The sequence below is a fragment of the Sarcophilus harrisii genome, chromosome 4 (genome assembly GCF_902635505.1).
Source record: "Sarcophilus harrisii chromosome 4, mSarHar1.11, whole genome shotgun sequence".
Classification (NCBI taxonomy): domain Eukaryota; kingdom Metazoa; phylum Chordata; class Mammalia; order Dasyuromorphia; family Dasyuridae; genus Sarcophilus; species Sarcophilus harrisii.
In genome coordinates, this window is record NC_045429.1 from 380,787,552 (window position 1) to 380,810,790 (window position 23,239).

The following is a 23,239-nucleotide window of genomic DNA, read 5'->3' on the forward strand; positions in this document are numbered from 1 at the left end:
TTTTCATTTTAGTGGGCCTGTGAATGTTGTTAGGAGTTGGTGAGCAGTGACCCAAGTTACATTATTACATTAGTTTTGTTAACTTATTCTTGTATCAGTCAATCAGTGAATATTTACCCAACTGCCAACTTGTGCCAGGCACTAAGGATACCAAAAAAAAAAAAAAAGTGAAAATAGACCCTCATCTCAAGGAGTTCATGGTCTAATGAGTAAGAAAACATGTAAAGTTTTCACTCCTCTAAGACCAGGGATTCGGACTGATCCCAAGGTCCTCCAGACAGCTAGTCTAGACGTTACATTTTGGTAGCCAAACCGTTTGGAACTGAGAGGATAACCAAGTGAATCAGTTATCAAGGGAGAAGAGAAGAGGGCACAGGAAAGAACCCTGTAGGATAACCCAGAGTTAGAGTTCTTCCTGTGTGAAGATCTAGCAAAGGAGATTGAGCAAGCAAGAATAGTCAGATATGTAGAAGAACCCCTAGGAGAGAGTAATGTCTCCAAAAAATTCAGACGGGAGAGAGCATTAGGATGAAGAAGAATGATCAGCAACATCAGACGGTTCAAAGAGATAAAGAAGAATGAAGGTAGAGAAAAGACTGTGTGATATATTTTGGACATCTTACATTCCGCATGTCCAAAACTGAAGTTATCTGCCCCACCAAGAAATCCTTTCTTCCTATTTTTCCTTTTATGGAAGGCACTTATCCTCTGACCTAGTCTTGCAGGCTCAAAACCTAGGTGTCATCCTGGAGTCGTCCCTCTCTTCATATCCAATATTTTGCTGAAGCCTGATGGCTTTACTTTTCTAACTTTTCATGTATATTCCCTTTCCTCCTGATGGTGTTACCATCTTTGTAAAGGCCTTCATCACCTTGTACTTGGATCAATAAAATAATCTGCTGTTAGTTCCCTGTCTAAGGTCTCTTCCCTCTGCAGTTCATCTTCCACTCAGCTAACAAAATTTAGATTTTCCTAAAATATGTCTGCCTATGTTACCTCTCATCCTACTCCCCACTCAGTGAACTCTAGCAGCTTCCTGTGGCCTCCAAGATCAAACATATCTTTCCAGAATGCTTACAGTTTATATTCCCAACGTATACTCTGAGATCTGGCAACACTGGATTCCTTGGTGTTTTTCTAAACAAGGGAATTTTCACTAACTGTCCTCCAGGTCTAAAATATTCTCCCTTCTAATTTCACCACCTTTAAGTCCCAACTAAAATTCCACTTTCTATAGAAAGCTTTCTCTAATCTCTTAATTTTAATTCCTTTCTTCTATTGATCATTGTTGATCATGTTGTACCTGTAGTTGTTTTCACTTATCTCCTTCATTAGATAGTTTCTACTCTCTAGAAATTCAATGTTGCCTTTCTTTTGTAACACAGTTTTTTGCGCATAAAAGCACTTAATAAATGGTTGACTATTATAGAATGTCTCTTATGGAGTTTAACTCCCAAAGCCAGAAGAGATATAGGAGATGATAGCTATCAGAGATAGATTGATGAAGATTTGATTATTATTATTTTTAGAATGGGGGGACTCATTGACATGCTTCTGGTAAATAACAAACGGGAGAGATTGAAGATAAGTGAGAGTAGGGATAATGAGACAGAGGTGTGCCAGCAATTTACTGAAGAAGACAGATTGTAATAGGATCACTTGAGTATATAGAAGGATTTTGCCTTAGTAAGGAAAAGGCTTCTTCATATAACACAAAGTGAAAAAGGAGATAGTGGCAGAAGGCATCTGGATATTATGAAATGAAGAGGAGGTAAGAAGAGGAAGTTCTCTGGAAATGGTCCAAATCTTTTCAGTAAAATACAAGATAACACTCTCCACTGAGAGTGATGGGAGGTTTGAAGAGAGATGAGAAGATTTGAAAGATTCTCTACAGTGAGTAGGGATTGTGAATTTATTTGGGGAAGAGGTCTAAAAGGATTGCCTTCTCATATTGAACTCTTACTGGAGATTGTGTAACTTAAATTTGTAGTAGACTCAACAGAGTCCTAAGGTTTTTTCTCTAACTGCTTTCAGCAGCACATATACAGGAGCAAAGGCAGAGGAATTTGGAAGTGATCCAAGGTGAGGTTTAGCAGGGTAAGATCTTAAATCTTGGGGCAGAGAACTGTAGAGAAAAGGAGAATTTGGAGTTGAAGTAGTTTACCCAAGAAGTCATTGGGGAAGGGAGGAGAGTCTAAGTAGTGTAGGACAATTATCCCTGGGAAAAAACTGAGAGGTTGAGGGATTAGATGTCAATAGATAAACTGGATTGGGGTTCCAAGGCATAGGGTGAGGTGAAATAACAATAGATCATGATTGGAAAAAAATTTTAGAGTTCATAAATATGAAAGGTGGTACATTTGTAGGTAATGGAGAGATCAAGGACATGACTTATGTGGCTGAACTAGAATAAAGAGTACATCTTGAATAAGAGGTAAGAAACTGAGATTAATGTATGTTAGGGAATATCAGCATATATATTCAAATCCTCTAAAATGAAGACAGAGGTTGGGAGACTGGGGGAAAGGGAGAGATGGCTTTGATCCAGGCACTAAAGTCATGGAAGAAAGGAAAAGGTACTAAGGTCACTAGGCAATAGCTACCAGTATTCTGATTGCAGGATAGAAAGAGATTGAGGAGGAAAGGTTGTTGAATGGCAGTGGGAACAAATGATTTCCCAACTCTTCCACCTCAGAGAGGCAGAGGGAATGACGGAAAACACAGCCAGTGCTAGAAGAGGTGGCCAAAAGGGCTTTTGTTATTAGGAGGGAACCAGTCTCATCAAGAATCAGAATATGGCAAGAATAAAAAAAGAAAAGCATTTAAGAAGAAAATGCAAGCTTGTTGCCTATGGGATAAGGATAGTGACTTATAAATATTTGGTTTTTTTTTTTTTTTTAACATCCCTATCTCCCTATCCTTGTACTACTGAGTGACGCTTGAGTATGATCTTAAAGTGACCATAATAATTCAGTATTGCTAACTTCTGAAGAAGGTTTTTGAGTAGGAAGTGGGGCATATTTGAATTTAGGGGAAAGAAAATAGTATTTTGGGGAAAGGAAATGATATAGATTTCAAGCAAATGAAAAAGCAATATATAGTAAAAGTTTTATGCCTACCTAGTACCTCCTACATACTTATCTTCTTTTATCAGGAATAGCCTCTGTTTTCCCATTATTTTTTTTCTATCCTCATCTCCACCCTTACCTCCCACTACCCCCAGCCCTTTTCAAATTGGATTAATATTTTCTAATTTCCTCAAGACTCAATTTGCAGCTTTATCCTAGTCTTACTACATAACAGTTTGTCATGCCTGGATACAGTTCTGCAATGAATACTCCAGCTTTTTTTTCAAAAATTTAATCCACCACTCATTCACACTGTGTCACTGTGTCTCTGTGTCTCTGTGTCTCTGTCTCTCTTTTTAATTTTTTTATTTTATTAGGGCAGAGGGCATTTTCTTAGGAACATTTAAAGATGTGCCAAGCTGGCATCTAAATTCTTATTTCTTCTCCATTTTGATGTTTAGAATATATTCATGTCTCATTGTTTCTTGCTCTGGATTTTTCCTTTTGCTGATAGGGAAAGAGATGAATTAATGTCTGCGCTAGTTACAGTAAGGAAGACTTTGTCAGAGATGCAGCAAATGGAATCCAGTGCCTATGAGCAAGTGAAACAGGCTGTCCTGATGACAGAAGAAGCCAACTTTGAGAAAACCAAGGTGAGTGAAGCAGAAACTAAGGGGCAGCCTTAATAGTAGCTTGTTTTTTCTTTAGATATTTTCTTCTGCGATTCTTCTGTCATTGTACTCTCTATGGCCACCACTTACACAATGGATGTCTGTTTTTTGCTGTCCATTTCTTTTTATCCTTTGGAGAATTTTCTCATTCTTTAAAACAAAAAAAAAAAAAAAAAAAAAAAACTTCTAGTAAATCATCACTCAGAGCTACAGCATTGAAAAGTTATTTAGAAGAGAGGTATACAGAGCTTATATGTGCATGTACACATGTGTGCATGTGTATATGTGTACAGTTCTATTTTCTTTTTAGAGTGTGAAGCGTCAGACTGTTGTGAAGAGATTTATAATATGTGAAGAAAAGGAATCTGCTTTATTACAATGTATGAAAGTCAAATTACATAAAATTTAAACTTAATTTTAAAGCAAATTGCTATTGTTCCATGAAATGAATTGCATTCTGTATTTCAATATTTTATATTGTGGTACCATCTAGTGTTGAATTAATGTATTTGCAGGCCAATCATAGCATGATTTTTTTTACAAGCAGAACATCAGGTCATGGAATTTAAGCTGGAAAGGATGTTAGAAATCATCTAGTCTAACTTTTTAATTTTTATAAGTTTGGAAACATGTTCAAAAAGGCTAATATGACCTGTGGAATGTCACACAGATTGTAAATCGAGAGCTAAGACTCAAGCCAAGACCTTCTGAATCTTAGTCGAGTATTCTTCATGATATATACCATCTTAGATATTTTTATTGGGGAGGGAAAAGTTAACACCAAAAAAATCCTGACATCAAAATCTTGTATGCAGAAATTTTCTTTCTTTGTTGTTGTTGCTGCTGCTGCAAGGCAATTGGGGTTAAGTGACTTGTCCAGAATCACATATCTAGGACATATTAAGTATCTCAGACTGAATTTGAACTCGGGTCCTCCTGATTTCAGAGCTGGTGCTCATCCATTGTACCATCTAGCTGCCCTTCACATAGAATTTTTCTATTTTTCTATTTTTTCTATGACCCCAATTCTTGGGTGTTAAATCAGGAAATGGCAATCCTTCCCCAAATTGGTGCTTTTTATTAATGAAGGAACTGAAGCTTTTCCTCTGATTCCCCCCTCCCCTATTCATAAAAGCATCATCTTAGACCAGGGAGGAAATTTAAGGATTTTTTAATGCTCATAGGAGATACTACTAAGCCTGAAAGATGTGAAGTGATTTGTCTAGTCTCAGAAAATGACTCATTGATGTCTTATTGGAACTGAGCTGAGATAGACACACATCATGACCAAATGACAGCAAGTTACAATCTGCCATTACTTTGCCCCAATTCTTCATTTTACAGACAACAAACAGACCTAGAATTCTTATCAGAACAATTCTTGTCTTGCTAGTAATCCTTACTCCCAGTCCAGAACTCTTTAGGCCAGATTGTTTATACTTGATCTCCTTTGCCTTATTACCCCTGGTCATATGAACCAGAATAGATAGTGAAGGTATTGGAGGAGGGGCACAATGGGGATTTTGCCTTTTCAGTAGATCTGCCCAGATGAAGTGTGGTAAGGGAACTCCTTTAGGGCTAGTCTTGCTGGCACTGAAGGGACTACCTCACTAGACCAGAACAGCCTCTGCATCTGTATGAGGACCCTTTGGCCTGATAACTGGTTCTTTTTTTAACTACTCAATAAATCAATAAGTGATTACATATAGAAATAGAAAATAAGCTCCCTGTGAGCAGGAAATATTTTATTAGAATATGATTTCTTATAATCCTATCACCTTTTCTGCCAGCATTTTTACTCCTATCATCTACTTTACCTTTTTTTTCCCTAGAGGAGCAAAATAAATATTAGACAACGTTTAAATTTCCTACTCTGTAGCAATTTCTCATCCAGAATTAAGGATGCTGCCCTACCTTAATTATTGTTTTGATAGAAACAGAATTTGCCCTAGGTACTACTTGATAAAATGAAATATAGCTATTCCTCTGAAATCAAAAATTCTTTTCAATATGTTTATATCACTTTGTGTTAACATGTTATGCTAAAATGAAAAAGGTTGCACTTTTGTTATACTTAGTGGGATGAATTTTACTACCCTATTAGTATTCTTAGCTTTGAGGGAATGTGTCGGTATGTTGCTTATACTTCCGCCAGATTAAAAAAATATATTTCCACTGTGAAATTGGCAAATCTTCAAGATAACTTTTCATCTTGAAATTTATAAGAAAAAGTCATAATTTGACAGGGTGGCAAACGTGTTGCCTTTTTTTTTTTTTTAAAGGAAGATTTGTGCAGACCATGTTGCATAGCATTACTATTATTATCTAATATTTTTTCCCAGTGTGCCAGATAATAGAATAGAATAAATTATGTTTCCCACCCCAATTATATCTCTGATTAAATAACTGACACTCTTCTGTCCAACCAGAAATCTAAATCTTTCCTTTGCCTTCATTGCTTGAGCATCCTCTGACCCTTAGTTCTAGGTCATGACATTATTCCTCCTTTGATTTCATTATCCTTCCTTTCCAGTCTTGACTCTATAGTCAACTAATTCAAATCTATGTTATTCTTTGTTCTCAAATCTTTTGCCTTTTGGTCTTATTTGTCACTCCTTCCTTGCCACTATCACCTCTGGATTATTTCCATAATCTGCTTCCTCCACTGTTGCTGAACAGAGTTGGAGGAAGTTACACAGTAGTATTGAAAGCATATATCATAAATTTGACTGGGTCCTCATTTCAACAATGCAGTCTTTTTCATTACCCTTTAGTATAACTCCTTTTCACTCTCTGTAAGCTTTTCTTATCTTTTCAAGCCTGCCACACCTCCTCTCTCTCAGCAATGATAATTGATGCTATAAGTTCCCTTTTCTCACCTTTTCCTTATCTCAAAATACCTTGACATTATCTCCCATCCTTGATTTCATTCCTTTAGTCTCTAACAATGGAGGGGGAAGGACTTCTCTTAGCCAAGGCATATCTTTCTGTATTTGTCCTTGATCAAACCCCTCCAGTTTTCTTCAGCAACTTGTGTAACTTCAATCACCCCATCTTTAATCTTTTGCAGCCTTTTTCAGTATATTAGCTTCTTATTCCTTTCAAATGTGTCCAAAGCTTCTTCGTTTTTAAACAATCTTTTTTAGTCACAGCCATCCCAAGATACTGTTGTGTAACTGTGTGATCCTGGGCAAGTCACTTAACCCCAATTGCCTCAGGAAAAAAAAAAAAAGATACTGTTATGTATTTCTCTTCTTAGCAAAACTCCTTGAGAAAGAAACTTTGGCTACCTTCATTTCCTCTCTTCTCACCTGTCAACCTTTTTTATATTTTATCACATCACTTAAGTGAAATCCCTTTCTGAAAAGTTACCCACTGAAAGATATCAATTGCTAAATCTCATAGTCTTTCTTTCTTTCTTTTCTTTCCTTTTCTTTTCTTTTCTTTCCTTTCCTTTTCTTTTCTTTTCTTTTCTTTCCTTTCCTTTCCTTTCCTTTCCTTTCCTTTCCTTTCCTTTTCTTTTCTTTTCTTTTCTTTTCTTTTCTTTTCTTTTCTTTTCTTTTCTTTTCTTTTCTTTTCTTTTCTTTTCTTTTCTTTTCTTTTCTTTTCTTTTCTTTTCTTTTCTTTTCTTTTCTTTTCTTTTCTTTTCTTTTCTTTTCTTTTCTTTTCTTTTCTTTTCTTTTCTTTTCTTTTCTTTTCTTTTCTTTTCTTTTCTTTTCTTTTCTTTTCTTTTCTTTTCTTTTCTTTTTTCTTTCTCCTATTTGCTGCATTTGGTGACTTGGATATTCTCTTCTTTCTGGGCTGTGATCATGTTGATTTTCTTCCTGCCTGTCTAATCCATCTTTCTTCATATCATAATTCCTTACAATTTTCCTGATAGCTTTGTCCAAGGCCCTCTCCTTTTCTCTCTCAATAGTCACTCTTGGTGACCTCATGAACCCACAGGGGTTCAAGTGTTGCTATGTGACTGACTCACAGATCCCCATTTTCAGTCTAGTTTCTGCCTTGAGTTCTAGTTCTCTATTATCAGTTAACTATTAGACATTTCAAACTGAATGTCCTAAAGACTTTTCAGATGTAACTTAAAATTTAACACATCATTATCCTTTTTGTACCCTGCCCTAAACTTGTATATTTTTGTTAAAAGCATCACTATTTTTCCAGTCTTTCCCATTCCCAACCTTATTATCCTAAACTCCATACTATTATTTACCCCACATATACAATTAACTGACAAATCCTTGGACTTCTACCTCATAGCATCCTATTCTGCTGTTTTTTTACACAGCTACCAGCTAAGTTCAAGCCCTCCTCACTTTTCTCCTTTATTATTGCATTAGCTGATAGATCATGGAAAACAAAATAAATATAAAAGAAAGAATAGGTTAGCTTGGGAATTAATCCAAAATCAAGCTCAGATGCATTTTGCATTGAAGTCTAAATTAAAGTTCCTTCTCATTATTTTCTTCATTTTACTTCTCTGTTTTTAGTGATCTGATTCCTTAAGCCATGAAAACAGAAACTTTATTGAAGAATTTTATGGAAATCATAATTTTTATGTTTTTCAAATGAAAGAAATTCTCATGTAAGAGAGAAGCAATAGTTCATTGAGTTCCCCAATTGAAGAGATAGAGTGTATTAATTCTAGTTTTCACTAGAGGGAAGCATATCCTTACTCAAAACTTAAAAAAAAAAAAAAGTTTAGAGTATTTCTTATTAATCTTATTAAATTGTCTCATTGATTAAGTTATCTTGCATGTGAGATATGGTTTTTTAAAAATTAAAGGGAGAGCAGAAATATGAGATTATTATTTTGGTTAAGGAGCTGCTTCATACTAAAATGTGGTTTAAAAAATTAGTTTTCTCACTCAATTCCATTTAGTGTTATTTTTATGTTATCTTTCTAAAAATATAGAAGATGGAGAAGATGGCATCATGAAATAGTATAAAGGAGACTTTTTTTTTTTCCTGAATAAACTGAGTAAAGTAAGAATTTCCCTTTTAAAAAAAAAATAAAAATAAAAATTCAACTAGGAAATAAATACTTGTATCATTTTCTACAATCACAGTCTTACTGGGTGACTTTATCTTATAATTTATTACTTAGTATTTATAACAACTGTACTAGTAAGTATATTACTTAGTTTTTATAACAACTATACTAATGAAAGTATAGTAAACCAAAGCATGACTTAAATATATTTAAGGAAGATTGATCATCATAAAATCTCAACAGTACTTTGCATATAATTTTAAATTCAATGCCATATTTCTAAATTGGTTATTGAATTATTCTTTGTCTAAATATCATATTTATTTGTAAAAAAGCAACTGTCTAATGTTTACATAATTTATTTTATTATTTTTAATAGCTTTTTATTTATAAGATATATATGCATGGGTAATTTTTCAGCATTGACAATTGAAAAACCTTTTGTTCCAATTTTTCCTTTCCTCCCAGCCCCTCCCCAGATGGCAGGTAGACTAATATATGTTATATATGTTAAAGTATTACATGTTTTATTTTAAAGATATATACTCAAGGTGAGTAAAGGGAAATTGTTTTTTTTTTCTGACCTCTTTGGCTAAATTCCTATATCATATTACTTACTCTAAGGCTCCAAATCCTTGTACTTCTCAATTTATTCATGTTATGTTAAATCTCTCAGTAAAAACAAGATTCGCTTAAAGTATTAAAAAAGTTGCCTCTGATTTTATTTTTCATCTTCTGCTTCAAAGTTGAGGTTGATGTTTTTGATCCTGATAGTACTTACATGAGAATCAAAAATCTTCAAATTAGTTTTTAAAATATCTTAAAATTTAGGCTCTTAACATTTTTACATTTTGTAACTCAGCAGTTATATTAATTTTTATCTAATAGGTTTTAATTCAGTGTGAACAGTTTAAGACTGAGCTGGAGAGACAGAAAAGTCGATTTGAAAAAGAGCTTGTAATTCAGCAAGAGAAACGACTTGGTGAAAAGGAGGCCTTGAGACAAGAGATGAAAAAAGAACGGGAAGAACTGGGAGCAACGGTAACTGGTGTTAAATATTTTAATCTGTAGTTGTTGAAAATGTGTTGCTGGGCTTTCTTAGATATCAGCAAGTCTTTATTAAAGAAAATTAAAATTTATAACCTTGTCTTATTTTTTTTGTTTGTTTTTATTTTTTGCTGAGGCAATTGGGATTAAGGGCCAGGGTCACACAGCTAGGAAAGTGTTAAGTGTCTGAAGCCAGATTTGAACTTAGGTCTTCTTGACTTCAGGGCTAGTGCTCTATCCACTTTGCCACCTAGCTGCCCTTTTAGGTGTTTATGACAGTGTTCTTATATTTTGCCTTTTTCTTGAGCTTTATTCAAGAACTTCATATTGCTCTAATCTTTATTTTTTTTTAACAGTAGCTTTTTATTTTTCCAAATACATGTAAAGATAGTTTTCAACATTCAACTATGCAAAACCTTGTGTTCCAAATTTTTCTTCCCCTCCCTGCCCTTCTGACATAAAGTAATCCAACAAAGGTTAAAAATGTGCAATTCTTCCAAACATATTTCCATATTTGTCATGCCATGCAAGAAAAATCAGATCAAAAGAGAAAAAAAAATGAGAAAAAAAACCCAAGGAAACAAACAACAAAAGAAAAGATGAAAATTACTATGCTTTGATTCATATTGGGTCTTCATACTTCTCTAGATGTGGATGGCTCTTTCCATCACAAATCTATTGGAATTGATTTGAATCATATCATTGTTTAAAAGAGCCGAGTCCATCACAGTTGATCATCACATAATCTCATTGTTGCTGTGTGTGAGGTTTTCTTTATTCTGCTCACTTCACTCAGTATCAATTTATGCAAGTCTTTCCAGATTTTTCTGAAATCAGCCAGCTTGCTCACCATTTCTTATAAAATAATATTCTATTATATTCATATAGCATAATTTATTCAGCCATTCCCCCATGTGATGGACATCTACTCAATTTTCAGTTCCTTGCTATTACAAAAAAAGGACTACTACATTTTTTGCATATGTGAGCCCTTTTTCCTTTTTTATGATTTCTTTGGGATGCAGACCCAGTCACTTTAATCTTTACATAAAAGATTGCGTTCTCCACAAAAGTAATTTTTTGTAATAGTATATGATCATCATTTCTTAGTAGACTCTATCAAAGGGATGAAAACTAACAGGTTTTTCCTATGTTGGAAAGGCTTCATATTTTTTCTGTAAGAGGATTTACCTCCTCAGGAAGAGAAAGCCGATCACAACTGTCTATAAAACCAAGGGAAAAAAATCAAAGCAGTTCAGTTCTCTCCATTCTCACTTCCTACCTTCTTTTTGGGTAGGGACATTTGTAATATAACACAGAAGTGGAACGTAGGGTACTCAGTCAGAACCTTATTATTTGGAGACTTTCTATAAATTTATTTGAAAAATGAATCTCAATGTATCATCTTTACTTCAAAGGCCAATGAATCAACTGACTTGAAGTGTGCCATCATTTACATTCTAATGAAGCCAGAAAATAAGAATGCATCATAGCTAGAAGGATTTATACTGTCCTTAGAGAGGTAAATAAAAACTTGATTTCATCATTCTCTCAAAGACAAAAAGAAAAATAATTCCTTTGATCGTTTCAAGATATATGGTGCTCATTATATGTATAAGCAAAAAGACCACCATGAGCATAATTGCAGCTTATACAGCAGCATCTGTTTCAGAGAATGAATTAGAAATTCTAAAAAGAATTGTATTTGATAAGAGTCTCCAAATTTGAAGTCAGCATGTGCTACAATATTTAGTGACTTCAAGGCAAGGTGGGTTGAAGAGAGAATAGCAAAAAAAAAAAAGTGTTGGGGGGAAAAGTATGGCACAGGATCAAGAAATGAAAGGCTAAAAACATCCATTACAGAAAAGCCCACACTAATATATAGTGAATATTTTATTCCAGAAGAGTCAGAAGCAACTGTAAATGTTTGTTTCATTTTTGTAATGTTTTGTGCTTATAACCAGAGAACTGATTATTGATGTGGGCGTCATTTCTGAATTAGCCATCTCTAATAGGGTCATCAACTTAGAATCAACCTTAAGCATATATGAAGCAACTGATACATTCTTTATAAAGTCAACAACAAATGAAGAAAAAAGAATGAAAATAAGATTTCCCAGCAGCTAAAATAACTGACCTGGTCTATTTGAACAATACCAAAATATGTGAAATGGATAATGGCACAGACATCGACAAAACTTCCTAATGAAGTTTAACACACACATACATTTACTGCAACACCAAAAAGATCACCCCAGTCAGCAAGCATGATCTTTTTGGTCAGCAGTTAAGATATGCAGTCAATCTCTGTGATAGGCCTTGGAGTCTTGGGAGTAACAGCACCTTCCAAATCATTTACCCTGCTTCTAGCCAGGGGAAGAATCTCTGATAAAGACCAGCCCTTTTCGCCCATTGCCAACCAGTTGTCACACATGCATGGTAAACTAGCCATACTGAAGCAGCAGAAGTGCCCAAAGGAGAGACAGCTCCCACCTTTGAGACCATCATGTTCCCTCATGAGGACTGCTCTGAACCCTAGAACTTTGAGAATGGCCATACTTCAGACCAGTGGGCTCCAACCATCATCTTAGGAGGCAGTTTCTCTGGAGATTAAATCCAGCAATTGTTTATGCTGAAACTACATACAGCTGCTGAATTTGGAGAAACTCCAGAGTTCTTTGTACTGTTAAAGAGTTTGGCATATTAAAATGTGGATATAAAGTTTTACCAATGGAATGAAAGAAGAGGCTTTAATAGCTTTACCACTGTATCCTAAAGACCATAGGATTTTCCCATCAGATGAAACTTTCCATACATGTTATCTTCTCCCTCCCCTTCCGGTTAGAATGTGAGCTCCTTGATAGGAGATGGCTTACTTTTCTAGTTTCATCCTTAGTACTTAATACAAAGGTTGGTGTTAAGGGGCAGGTCAATTCTCCAAGATCCTCCACAGCTGTGGATCACAGCATCTGAAGGAGTTGAAGGGTGGCCTTTGGTGACACAGGTGTTATGGACTGTGAATGAGATAAGTTGAAGGCAGAGGGAAAAGGAGAGAGGTCAGACAACACAATGGCCTCTCAGTCAGAGAACAACAACTGCCTCTCAGTCTCCTTGTATCATTCTCTTACACAAGGAGATCCATTCTACCTGTCTGGGTTGGATCTCCAGCAGTCACTGTCAGATGGCTCTTTAGGCTTGTGCCTAAATGTGGATTATAAGAAGCATAAGAATTACAAGAAGAACCAGCAACGTGTTTCCGAGCAGTTCTTGAGAAGGATCCTTTTAGAGTTCTTCTTTTGGTAACCCGTGGGGAGGGGAAGGAAGAAGAGCCCCCGCTAAGACTTTTTTAGTCAGGGTAATTAAATGAGCCAACACTTCAAAGGGCCAAGCAAGGAGACTGATGAGACACTTAAATGCCTGTTCTGACTAAGGTCCTCTTCTCCATTTGAAAGTTTGCCCCCATGAGATCAACACCTGCTACAACCATCCAGAAGTGATAGTGCTGCTTGCATTCCTCAGTGTGCGTACCATGCTGTGGGAGGAAAACAACAGCAAAAAACAAAAAACGGGGAATTGTTAAGGGACAGGTCAATTCTCTGAGAGCCTCCACAGCTGTGGATCATAGCATCTGAAGGAGTTGCAAGGCAGCCTTTGCTGATACAAGTATTGAGGACTGGGAATGAGATAAATTGGAGGCAGAGGGAAGAGGAGAGCGTTCAGAGAACAGCAACTGTCTCTCAGTCTCTTTGTATCATCCTCTCACAAGAGGAGATCTATTCTGCAGGTCTGGGTTGGATCTCCAGCAGCCACTGTCATGTGGCTCCCATATATTCCAATAGCTTGGCACATAGTAAAATTAAAAGAAGGTATTTCAATATTTTAATGGAACCCTGATTCTCATTGATATGGAGCCACTCTACTAATGCAAATTACATATTTTCTGCTAGTTCATAATCTCCATATTTCTCAGGTTGTATAATTTTTGGTTATGTCTTTTAATTTTCCATATGTATAAATCCTTCCCAAGGAACCTACTTAACATCCTGGAAGCCTTTCTCTGGTCCTTTTAATATTTTATGCAAATTCTTGGGCTGTCCATTTATTATTCTTAACTGCTGCTACCTCTGTCTTTTCTGATTACATACATCCATGATAGCAACTTAAAAAAAAAAATCTGGCTGATCATGAGCAGAATTATAAAGGAAAAAGATTTCTGGGGAATGACAATGAATTCAGCTTTGGGTATACTGATTTTTTTTTTTTTTCCTTATCCTTTTTTTCCCAAAAACTTTTAGTAATTTATATTTACTAATTTATTTGTCTATAATGGAATTACTTATTTTTCATTGGTAATTCGGATATGTGAATGTAATAAAACACTTATAATTTGCCTGTTGTGGGCCATCTATAAGGAATAGCACTTATTCTTGAGTTTTTTTCATTGTTTAGTTTGGCGCACAAAAGTAATTTATTAAGAGTCACACAGTATTCATTAGTGGTAGGACCTGAATCCAGATGTTTTAAACTGACTCTTACCCATTGTACCATAATTCCTAGCACATAATAAGCATTCTATTAGTGTTCATTGAATGGAATTATATCCCTTCTTCAGCAGAGTGCATCTTGACAATCTCTGATCAGAACACAGGGAAGAATTAAGAGTTTAAAAATGTATTCTAGTTTCTCCTAGCCTGATTCTTCTATATGAACTGTCTGCCCCTGTCAAAGTAAAGGACTTACCTGATGTCAGTGTTCTGGAAATCCAGCAGTGCTACAGCTGTGTTTCTTACTTCTGTCCTGGCAACAGATGCAGTTGGGGCACCTCCTGTAGCTTCTGCATTGTTGGTTTCCAGATGGTAGAAATGGAGAAAAGGAGGGTATGACAACAAGAGAGGAGACCTCAGAAAGTGGATGCTAGGAGAGAGCAGACAGGAAATGGGTCAGAAAAGGCCCTGAATCGCAGAGGGGAATGGGCAATGATGAGAATCACTGGCAAAAAAGAAGTCAGTTATACATTGTAGTTTGAGGCCGATATGTCACATATAATTAACAAAATAAAAAATTTAACATATTGTCTTTGAAAAGATTACAATATGTATTTAATCATAGATTGTCCTAAAGGAAGATTAAAATTTATGCTAGTCGGCAATTAAGATTTGCTGCTGTTAGGTGTCAATGGCTAAAGTAAAATAATACTATCATAATAATAATGATCTTGAATTTGGTTTTTATTTTTTTAAAGAATCACAGATTTAGAAGATTTACATTCTAGATTTATCATTCCTTCATTCAAGAAAATGTTTTTAAGATTGTATATGAATATAAAAATATTTCCTTCAAAGCAGCATGTTCTGGATATTAGTGATTCTTCAAAGAATACTTTCTAGTTTAATCTTTTAGGAGGAATTTTGTAGTTCACTTCATTAGTATTACTCAAGAGTAATTCATAAGAATAATTATTCTTATGAAAAAGAATTTCTATTTTCAGCCAATTTGTATATGTCTTATACACCATCAATTTAATTCTTTCGTACATTTACATTTGTGTATACTTAAAATCTGTTTGTGGAATTATAGAATGTTGACAATAGAAGATTCTTAAAATATGTATTCTAACATTCCTTTTACAGATGAGGTAAATAAGACTCAAGAAAAATAGTAACTTTCCTGTTTTTCTCCTAGATATTTCTGTATAGTACAAACAGTAATAGATTTGAAGTCTGAAAACTTCAGTGCAGAACTTAATTATTTTTAAGGAAATAAAAAAGATGCAAAGGAAATCACTTGAATTTTTGTACTATATAGTTTAGTGAGAGATGGCACAGTGTAACGAAATAGAGAGCTGACTTCAGAACCAGAAGTCCCATCTCTGGAGATATATTCGATATCTCCAACCTTCAACCTTCTTTAACAATTCCTCCTTTATCTACTGCCTTCAAACAAGTTTAAGTGATGTCCTAGAAAATAAACTTCACCAAATTGAACCATCCCTCAAATCATCCTATTATCTTCCCTCTTTTTTTTCGGGCATACTCCTTGAAAAACCTGGCTTTATTCACTGTCTCCCCTTCGTTCTTTAAACTTTTGGATTCTGGCTTACTACTTCCTTTCACAATTAAAATTCCACTTTCCTAAGTTATCGACGGTATTTTAATTGTCAAATCTAGCAATTTATTCTTAGTCTTCAGTCCCTTTTGACTTCTCTGCTTCATCTGCCACTACTGACCAATCTTTCCTCCTAGATTGTCTCCTCTGATTTTTTGTGGTACTCTTCTTTCTTGGCAATCTTCTTGCCTTTACCCTTCTGACCATTCCTATTTCTTCTTCTTTTTCCTCTCCATTCCCTCTCACCTCCTTTTTTCCTCTTCCACACCACTCCTGCTTCCTTCTCTCCCTTTTTCTTTTCCTTACTTAGTTCACCCATATTCAGATTATTGTCAGCTCTTCTATTAGAATGTCAGCTCATTAACAGTAGAGATTATTTCTTTATGCTTGTATTTCAAGTCCTTAACACTTGAGTCCAACCCATAACAGGCACATAAAAAATTTGTTATTTAATTAATTTAAACTTGAAAAACTCATTTCCCTCCAAGCTTCATCCTTCCTTATCAATCCCTTTCTTCTCTCTCACCTTCATACAAGGTTAAATCAATATGGTCTAGAAAATAAACAACCTTCACTAAACTACCACTATTTCCAATTTACCTGTTTTTATGAGAAGTCCTAATTGCAAAGTACCATAAAGATATGCCCATATTTTAAAAAGATGAACAAAAGCATCTCTTGATCCTTCCAAGAATTGAGCTTTATTATTATTATTATTATTATTATTATTATAACTTTTTATTGACAGAACATATGCATGGGAAATTTTTCATCATTGACTATTAAAATCACTTCTGTTTCCAACTTTTCTCTTCCTTCCTTCCACCCTCTCCCCTAGATAGCAGACAGTCTCATACATGTTAAACATGTTAAAGTATATCTTAAATGCAATATATGTGTATATATTTATACAGTTCTCTTGTTGCACAAGAAAAATCTGATTTAGAAAGAAGGTAAAAATAACCTGGGAAGAAAAACAAAAATGCAAGTAGTCTGCATTCAGTTCCCAGTGTTCTTTCTCTGGGTGTAGCTGGTTCTGTTCATTACTGATCAATTGGAACTGAATTGGATCCTCTCATTGCCAAAGATAACCACTTCCATCAGAATTGATCCTCATGTAGTATTGTTGTGGAAGTGTATAATGAATGATCTCCTGGTTCTGCTCATTTCACTTAGCATCAGTTCATGTAAGTCTCTCCAAGCTTCTCTGAATTCATCCTACTTGTCATTTCTTATAGAACAATAATATTCTATAACATTCATATACCACAATTTACCCAACCATTCTCCAGTTGATGAGCATCCATCCAGTTTCCAGTTTCTAGCCACTACAAAAAGGTCTGCCATAAAATTTTTGCACATACAGGTCCCTTTCCCTTTTTTAATATCTCTTTGGGATATAAGCCCAGTAGTAACACTGTTGGATCAAAGGGTATGCACAGTTTGATAACTTTTTGGAGCTCTGTAATTTCTAACCCAGATGGAAAAACATGTGAACCTTGATGTCTTTGTAAATTCTTGGGAGAAATCCTTTTAAGGGAGAAATGTTAAGTTTTTATTTTAGATTTAGGCTAAAAACATCCCAGCTCCTAAATGGGAGCAGAAAGACCTGAAAAATGAATGACCGTACACAGTATAAATCATGGAAAAGTAGGCGATAAATTAATACACCTTTTTGTTGTAATTGAGAAATAACACAAAGGTGCAGCTGATAGTTGGATTGAGCTTTATTTTATTAAGTAATGTATAGTATTTTTGTTTGTGCCTTTTTACTCGAAGATTTTCTTTCCTATTACAGATGCTTGAATTATCTCAGAATATGGCTCAACTTGAAGCTCAGGTGGAGAAAGTTACAAGAGAGAAGCTTTCAATAGCTAATCAATTAGAAGAAGCTCAAAAACAACTGAGTTGTCATGATGTGGAACTTACAGAGGTAAAAAGAGATTGTTGGAGGGATGTTACTGAAATAAATATCCATATGACTATAAAATTAAAATATGTGACTATCTCATTGATATCAAAAGTAATTAGTAGATGCTAAGAAAATAGGGTTAATCAAAAATGAATTTTTGATAAAACATTTTAAAATGAACCATAAGAATTATTTTGTCAGAGATAATACTGATTTTCAGTTAGCACAGTAATTTGCTTATAACTTGGAAATGTACTCAATATTTTTACTTCCAAACTGGATTATATACTGGAAAAATTACTCTCTTTCCTTTTCATTTCCTTATAGATCTTTTCACTAGTTTCTGCTAATATTATAATCTTTCATTTTATATCTAACCAATTGATATTGCTTATGAAAATATTTAGATCTTTCCCATCTTTAAAAAATCCTCCTTAGATGCTGCTATCCCTTCAAACTATCCCTCTTATTCCTTTCCTCCCAATTACTGCAAATTCTCAGGGGGAAAAAAGCCACACTTGATTTTGCTTTTTTTTTTTTTTTTTTGCTGAGGGAGTTGGGTTTAAGTGACTTGCCCAGGATCACACAGCTAGGTAGTGTTAAGTGTCTGAAGTCAAATTTGAACTCAGTCCTCCTGACTTCAGGGCTGGTGCTCTATCCACTATGCTACCTCACTACTCTTGCTTTCTTTTCTTTAATTCACATTTCAGACTTTCATAGTCTTGCTTTCAGTTTCATAATTCAGCTAATGTACCAATCTGATCAAATCATTCCCCATCTCAATTGAACTCCAGTGTTTTCCTGTTATCCCAAGTCTCAAATATAAATTCCTCTTTGGGGTATTTAAACACATCACATTTTGGTTGCAATCTACTTTCCTAATCTTATTATATGTTCCTCCTCCTCCTCATGTTCTTCATGTTCCAACCAAATTGATCTTAATTGTTCTTCACACATACAATATTCTGTCCAGCTTTTCCCACAGATGGTTCCCTATGCTTAGGAGCTTAGGAATCATCCTTCAGTTGTGGCTTATAAAAACCTTAGTTTGCTTCAAGTCTGCACTGGAATATTATCTTCTACATGAAATTCTTGATTTTCATTACCTGCTAATTCCTCCTCAGCAAAAGCTATTTTTTTGTATTGAATTCACCTTTATATGAATGTAACGTTTCCTTGAATAGAATGTAAGTTTTTGAGAAAGAATAGTTTTATTTTTGTCCTATATCTTCAGTGCCAAAACAGTGTGTGGTACTTTGTATACCCTGCATAAATGCTTGTTGATTGCTTGATTTAGGCCCTGAATTCTTAATGTTTGTCTCAGTGTCTAAACTGAAGTTAAAGATGATATGTTTATCAGAATTGCAGATGACACAAACTATTAAACGGATGACAACATTGGGATTCAAAAGAATCTCAGTAGACTGTACTGATGGAATCAAAATGAAAATTCATCAAGATAAACTTAATTTCTTATACTTGGGTTCAGAAAAGCAACATTATAAGTAAAGGATGGGGGGAAGGTCAGCCAGCAGTTTATAGTATTCTGCTCAGTGTATGTTAACAGAATGAAACAATACCCCAAAAAGCTAATTGGTTTTAGACTGAATTAATACAAATTTAATATCCAGAAAGAGAGAAGCAGAGTTATGACTAAAATGGAGCCATTTGGGCTTGTTCCCGGGGTGTAAATTGACCAGTGGCTTCATACTTTGTTCCTCTGCAGGCACCAAAATTGCAAGTTAGACCTCTTGTGATAGTTGAAGGTCCTGAAATATTCTTTCACATATAGACTACTTCTAAAAATCTGTGTTCAGTATGAAGTGCCACTTTTTTTTTTTTTTTTTTTAAAGGAAGTCTACTGGCAAACTAAAATGTATTCAAAGGGAATTACCATTATAGTGAGAGAATGTTATACCATACCAAGATTAATTATAAAATGTTTAATCTGAATAAGAGAAAGCTAAGTAGGATCTGATAACTATTTTCAAATGTTTAAAGAAAATATATTTTTAAAAAGTAAAAGAAAGTTTAGACTTATTCTGACCGGATCCATGGGGCAAAACGAAAAGCCCATGGGTGGAAGTTTTGATCAGGTTTTTTTTTTTCTTAATATAATGACACATTTCCTAGTAACTTATGACAGTGAAAAGTAAAATGGTTCAGATCCTAGTATGTGTCTAATCACTGGAGGACCAGCCCTAATTGTTAAGGATGTTTGTACTGTCCTGACTAGCTTTCTAGAGGTCCTTCGGAGGGGCCTTGGTCTCAACAGGATATTTATTCACCACGAGGATAGTCAGGAATAGAGTCTAAAGTCTTTATTGTCTCCTTCACAGTCTGTTCACTCTGACTCTGTCCCGTTTCCTCAGCCCTTAAAGACTTTATTACAGTTACATCATTACAGCATACTGAGTATGTATGAACTAGAGAACCATTATCTCATCAATTCCACTGAGTTAACACCTTGTTTCAAGTATCCTCGTTTCAAGTATACTTCTCCAGAGTTCCAGCCCTCTATAGGTATTGTAGAAGAGATAACTGTTCTTGAAGAGTCACCTTAAGTGAACTTATGAGTTACTCTTAAGATTGCTTTTGAAATATAAGCTATGTATCTAGATATCTAATTGTGTAGTGATTTGTAAATTTAGATGGTTACATTCATATGTTAAAATAGTATTTAAAATTTCCTTTTCAGAGTGCAATTCCAGTATTTGAAAAGTATATATTCTTTAACATTACATTTTTGTTGTCCATCTGTGTCTTTAAATATTCACACATTTATATGTCACTAATGCTTTATAAATAATTAATTTTTAGATGTTTAGGTAAAAGTAATCATTTTTCTATTATTTTCTTTAGTTTTAAAGAATTTGTCATATCCTAACCAATTGAAGCTTTTATAAATGTTTATAATGTAAGAATGTAAGCAAGGAGAAAATTGAACAAATTCTGTCCATAGAGTTTATGATTAATCATAAGAAATTTTAATATACTTATGATCACTTAAGTTGCTTAATATGTTATTTAAAAGTTTATATTTAAATGCTAACATTATAGCAAGTATTGGTTTTCAAATATTCTGGTTTTCTGTGTTTTTAGGTTTCCCACACACACACACCTTGGCATTCTTAATTTCTTATTTAATGTTTGAAACTGAAAACTTTCTGTAAAATCTTAGACTTTTGGATGAACATTTTAAATTTTCAAATATTGAAAATTTGTTGATTTGAAAATAATACTTCTAAAAACTTAATTCTTACCTTTAATTTCTATAGGCCAGTAGTTAAGAATCTATTATTGATTCTTTCCTCTATTTTGTTACTGATCTTCGTTTTTCAAAAGGAGGAACGCTTTATAGTGCCTTTTCTGCAACATTTGACAGAAAAAACATGAAGAGTTTCTAATGTTATCAAATAACACTAATATCCATAAAATTCATCTTTTGTGGAAAAGCTGAACTCAAAGTTTGCATCAGAAATAATAAATAGAAATAATGTGATTAGAAATAGCCATGATAATTGTAATCAGTTTAAAATATAACAATTAATGAATTATATCATTGTTTTCCTGAGATTTCTTAATTTGAATTTTGCTTTTTAACCATCCACATAGTATAGTGCATCTCTTTAAAGGGCACAGGAAATTTAAAATGTAAAAATAAAGTATAAATTATGGAAGAAAATATGAAATACACCTTTAAGGTGGTGTATTTTGGGTTTAATATGACAAAAAGTTGTTGAGGAAAAAAGCCTTTCTTGAATGACATCCAAAATATTTTCATAACAAGTTTATTATTAATACTCCATTCTCTAAGTTGTATTCTATTTCTATTGCAAAAGAGTCTTCATTAAATAGGTCCCTAGCAATTAAATTGTTATTTACAAAGTATAATGTCATAGTAAATTTTAAGTTGTTACCAAAGGTAGGAGTACATAACTAAATTCTGGCACTGTAATCCCAAATTGCAGAAAAATGTAGATAAGAAAATGAAACCCCTAGCTTTTATAGTTTTTTGTTGTTGTTGTTGTTTGTTTTTTGGGTTTTTTTTTTTTTTTGCTTAGGAAAATGCTTTTGGAAGTTATATTGAAATAATTTTGAAAAAATCCTTAAGTATTTAAATATTTAAGTATTTTGCAAAGTGCTATAATGTACAATAATTATTTAGATACATTTACTTGAAAAAGAAAACAATTTCTACATGTTGTTAACAATTTGGTTCAAGTTGAAAGTAGATGATGGTGCATATTGAGAATATGATATATGGAATTATTTTATGATTTATTTAAATGATAACAATGAATTAAAACTTGCACAATGAATGTTGGGAAAGCACCAACTTCAAGTCTCAATTTTCTCATTTGCAAAATGAGAAGCATATTCTAGGGGCAGGTCTAAGACTTCCTGCAGTAAAATATTCCCTTTCCTTCTTAAATATTGAGATAGAATTGTAGTTATTTTAAATACCCTCTAGGGGGCACCAAAAGATCTAATTGAAGACATCCCCAATAGATTACATGTTAAATATCATGTTGTCTCTGCAATCTAACAGGTGTGTGGAGAAATGCGCTATCAGTTGAATCAAACCAAAATGAAGAAGGATGAGGCAGAAAAGGAGCACAGAGAGTACAGAACAAAAACTCTAAGGGAGCTTGAAATTAAAGACCAGGTAAGACATAATACTGGCATAACTTTGCAGTTATTAAAGACATTACTAGAATTATTTCTAAAGTTAGAATTATTCATGTTTATGGTAATTCATTATAAGGCTGTCTCTCAGTGGCAACAAGCCAGCTAATATGATTAAAGATTAATTCATAATAGCAAAATATTATTTATTACCTTTCACATGAAGTACGATGAACACAACTACTTCATTTCTTTATCTTTTTAAACACGTTCTCAGTCATAAATGTACATCTAAAATAAAGTAATAGGCTGATATATTTTGAGTATTAAAAATGTTCCTATACCAATTTCTTCTGAAAACCAACTCGAATGAATTTTTAGATTAATTGAAAAGTTTAAAATTTGTAAGACAAGATGAAGTGATATGTAAACATGTCAATCAAATTGATTGCTGGCAGTGTGGGAACCAATTTTATGCATTAGATAATCACAGAGTACATTAGTTTAAGAAGCTTTGAAATACTGTAAATATGAAAGGGAAGTGCTACTAAAATTCCAGTTTAAACTGATAGTTTACTGTTATGTCTTTTATTGAATGAATGTGTCTATATCAATTTTAATTCATAAGAGAGAGAGATGAAGTTCTCAAGGAGGCATCTCATTGGCTGACTTCTGATTATTAGTTTTTATGTTTCAATATGGAGCACACTACTATTTACAGATACTATAATCATGTGCATATTTACATAATATCATTTAGTCCTCAAAGAAAAACAGCACAATAATGATCATTTGTATAAATAGTTGGTTTCAC

General features: G+C 33.9%; 1 protein-coding gene across 9 annotated transcripts in view; it reads left to right on the top strand.

Moving 5' to 3' along the window:
* The window catches only part of SDCCAG8 (serologically defined colon cancer antigen 8), a 270,874-nt gene that overhangs the window by 61,016 nt on the left and 186,619 nt on the right, over window positions 1-23,239 (top strand). For all 9 annotated transcript variants that reach the window (XR_004234180.1, XR_004234179.1, XM_031968542.1 and 6 more), the window contains exons 9-12: window positions 3,583-3,721; window positions 9,621-9,773; window positions 17,683-17,817; window positions 22,349-22,465. Coding sequence is in view for 7 of the 9 variants with exons in the window: in XM_031968542.1 (XP_031824402.1) it covers window positions 3,583-3,721; window positions 9,621-9,773; window positions 17,683-17,817; window positions 22,349-22,465 (544 nt within the window). In the remaining 2 variants the exon portion in view is untranslated. The remainder of the gene's footprint in view (window positions 1-3,582; window positions 3,722-9,620; window positions 9,774-17,682; window positions 17,818-22,348; window positions 22,466-23,239) is intronic.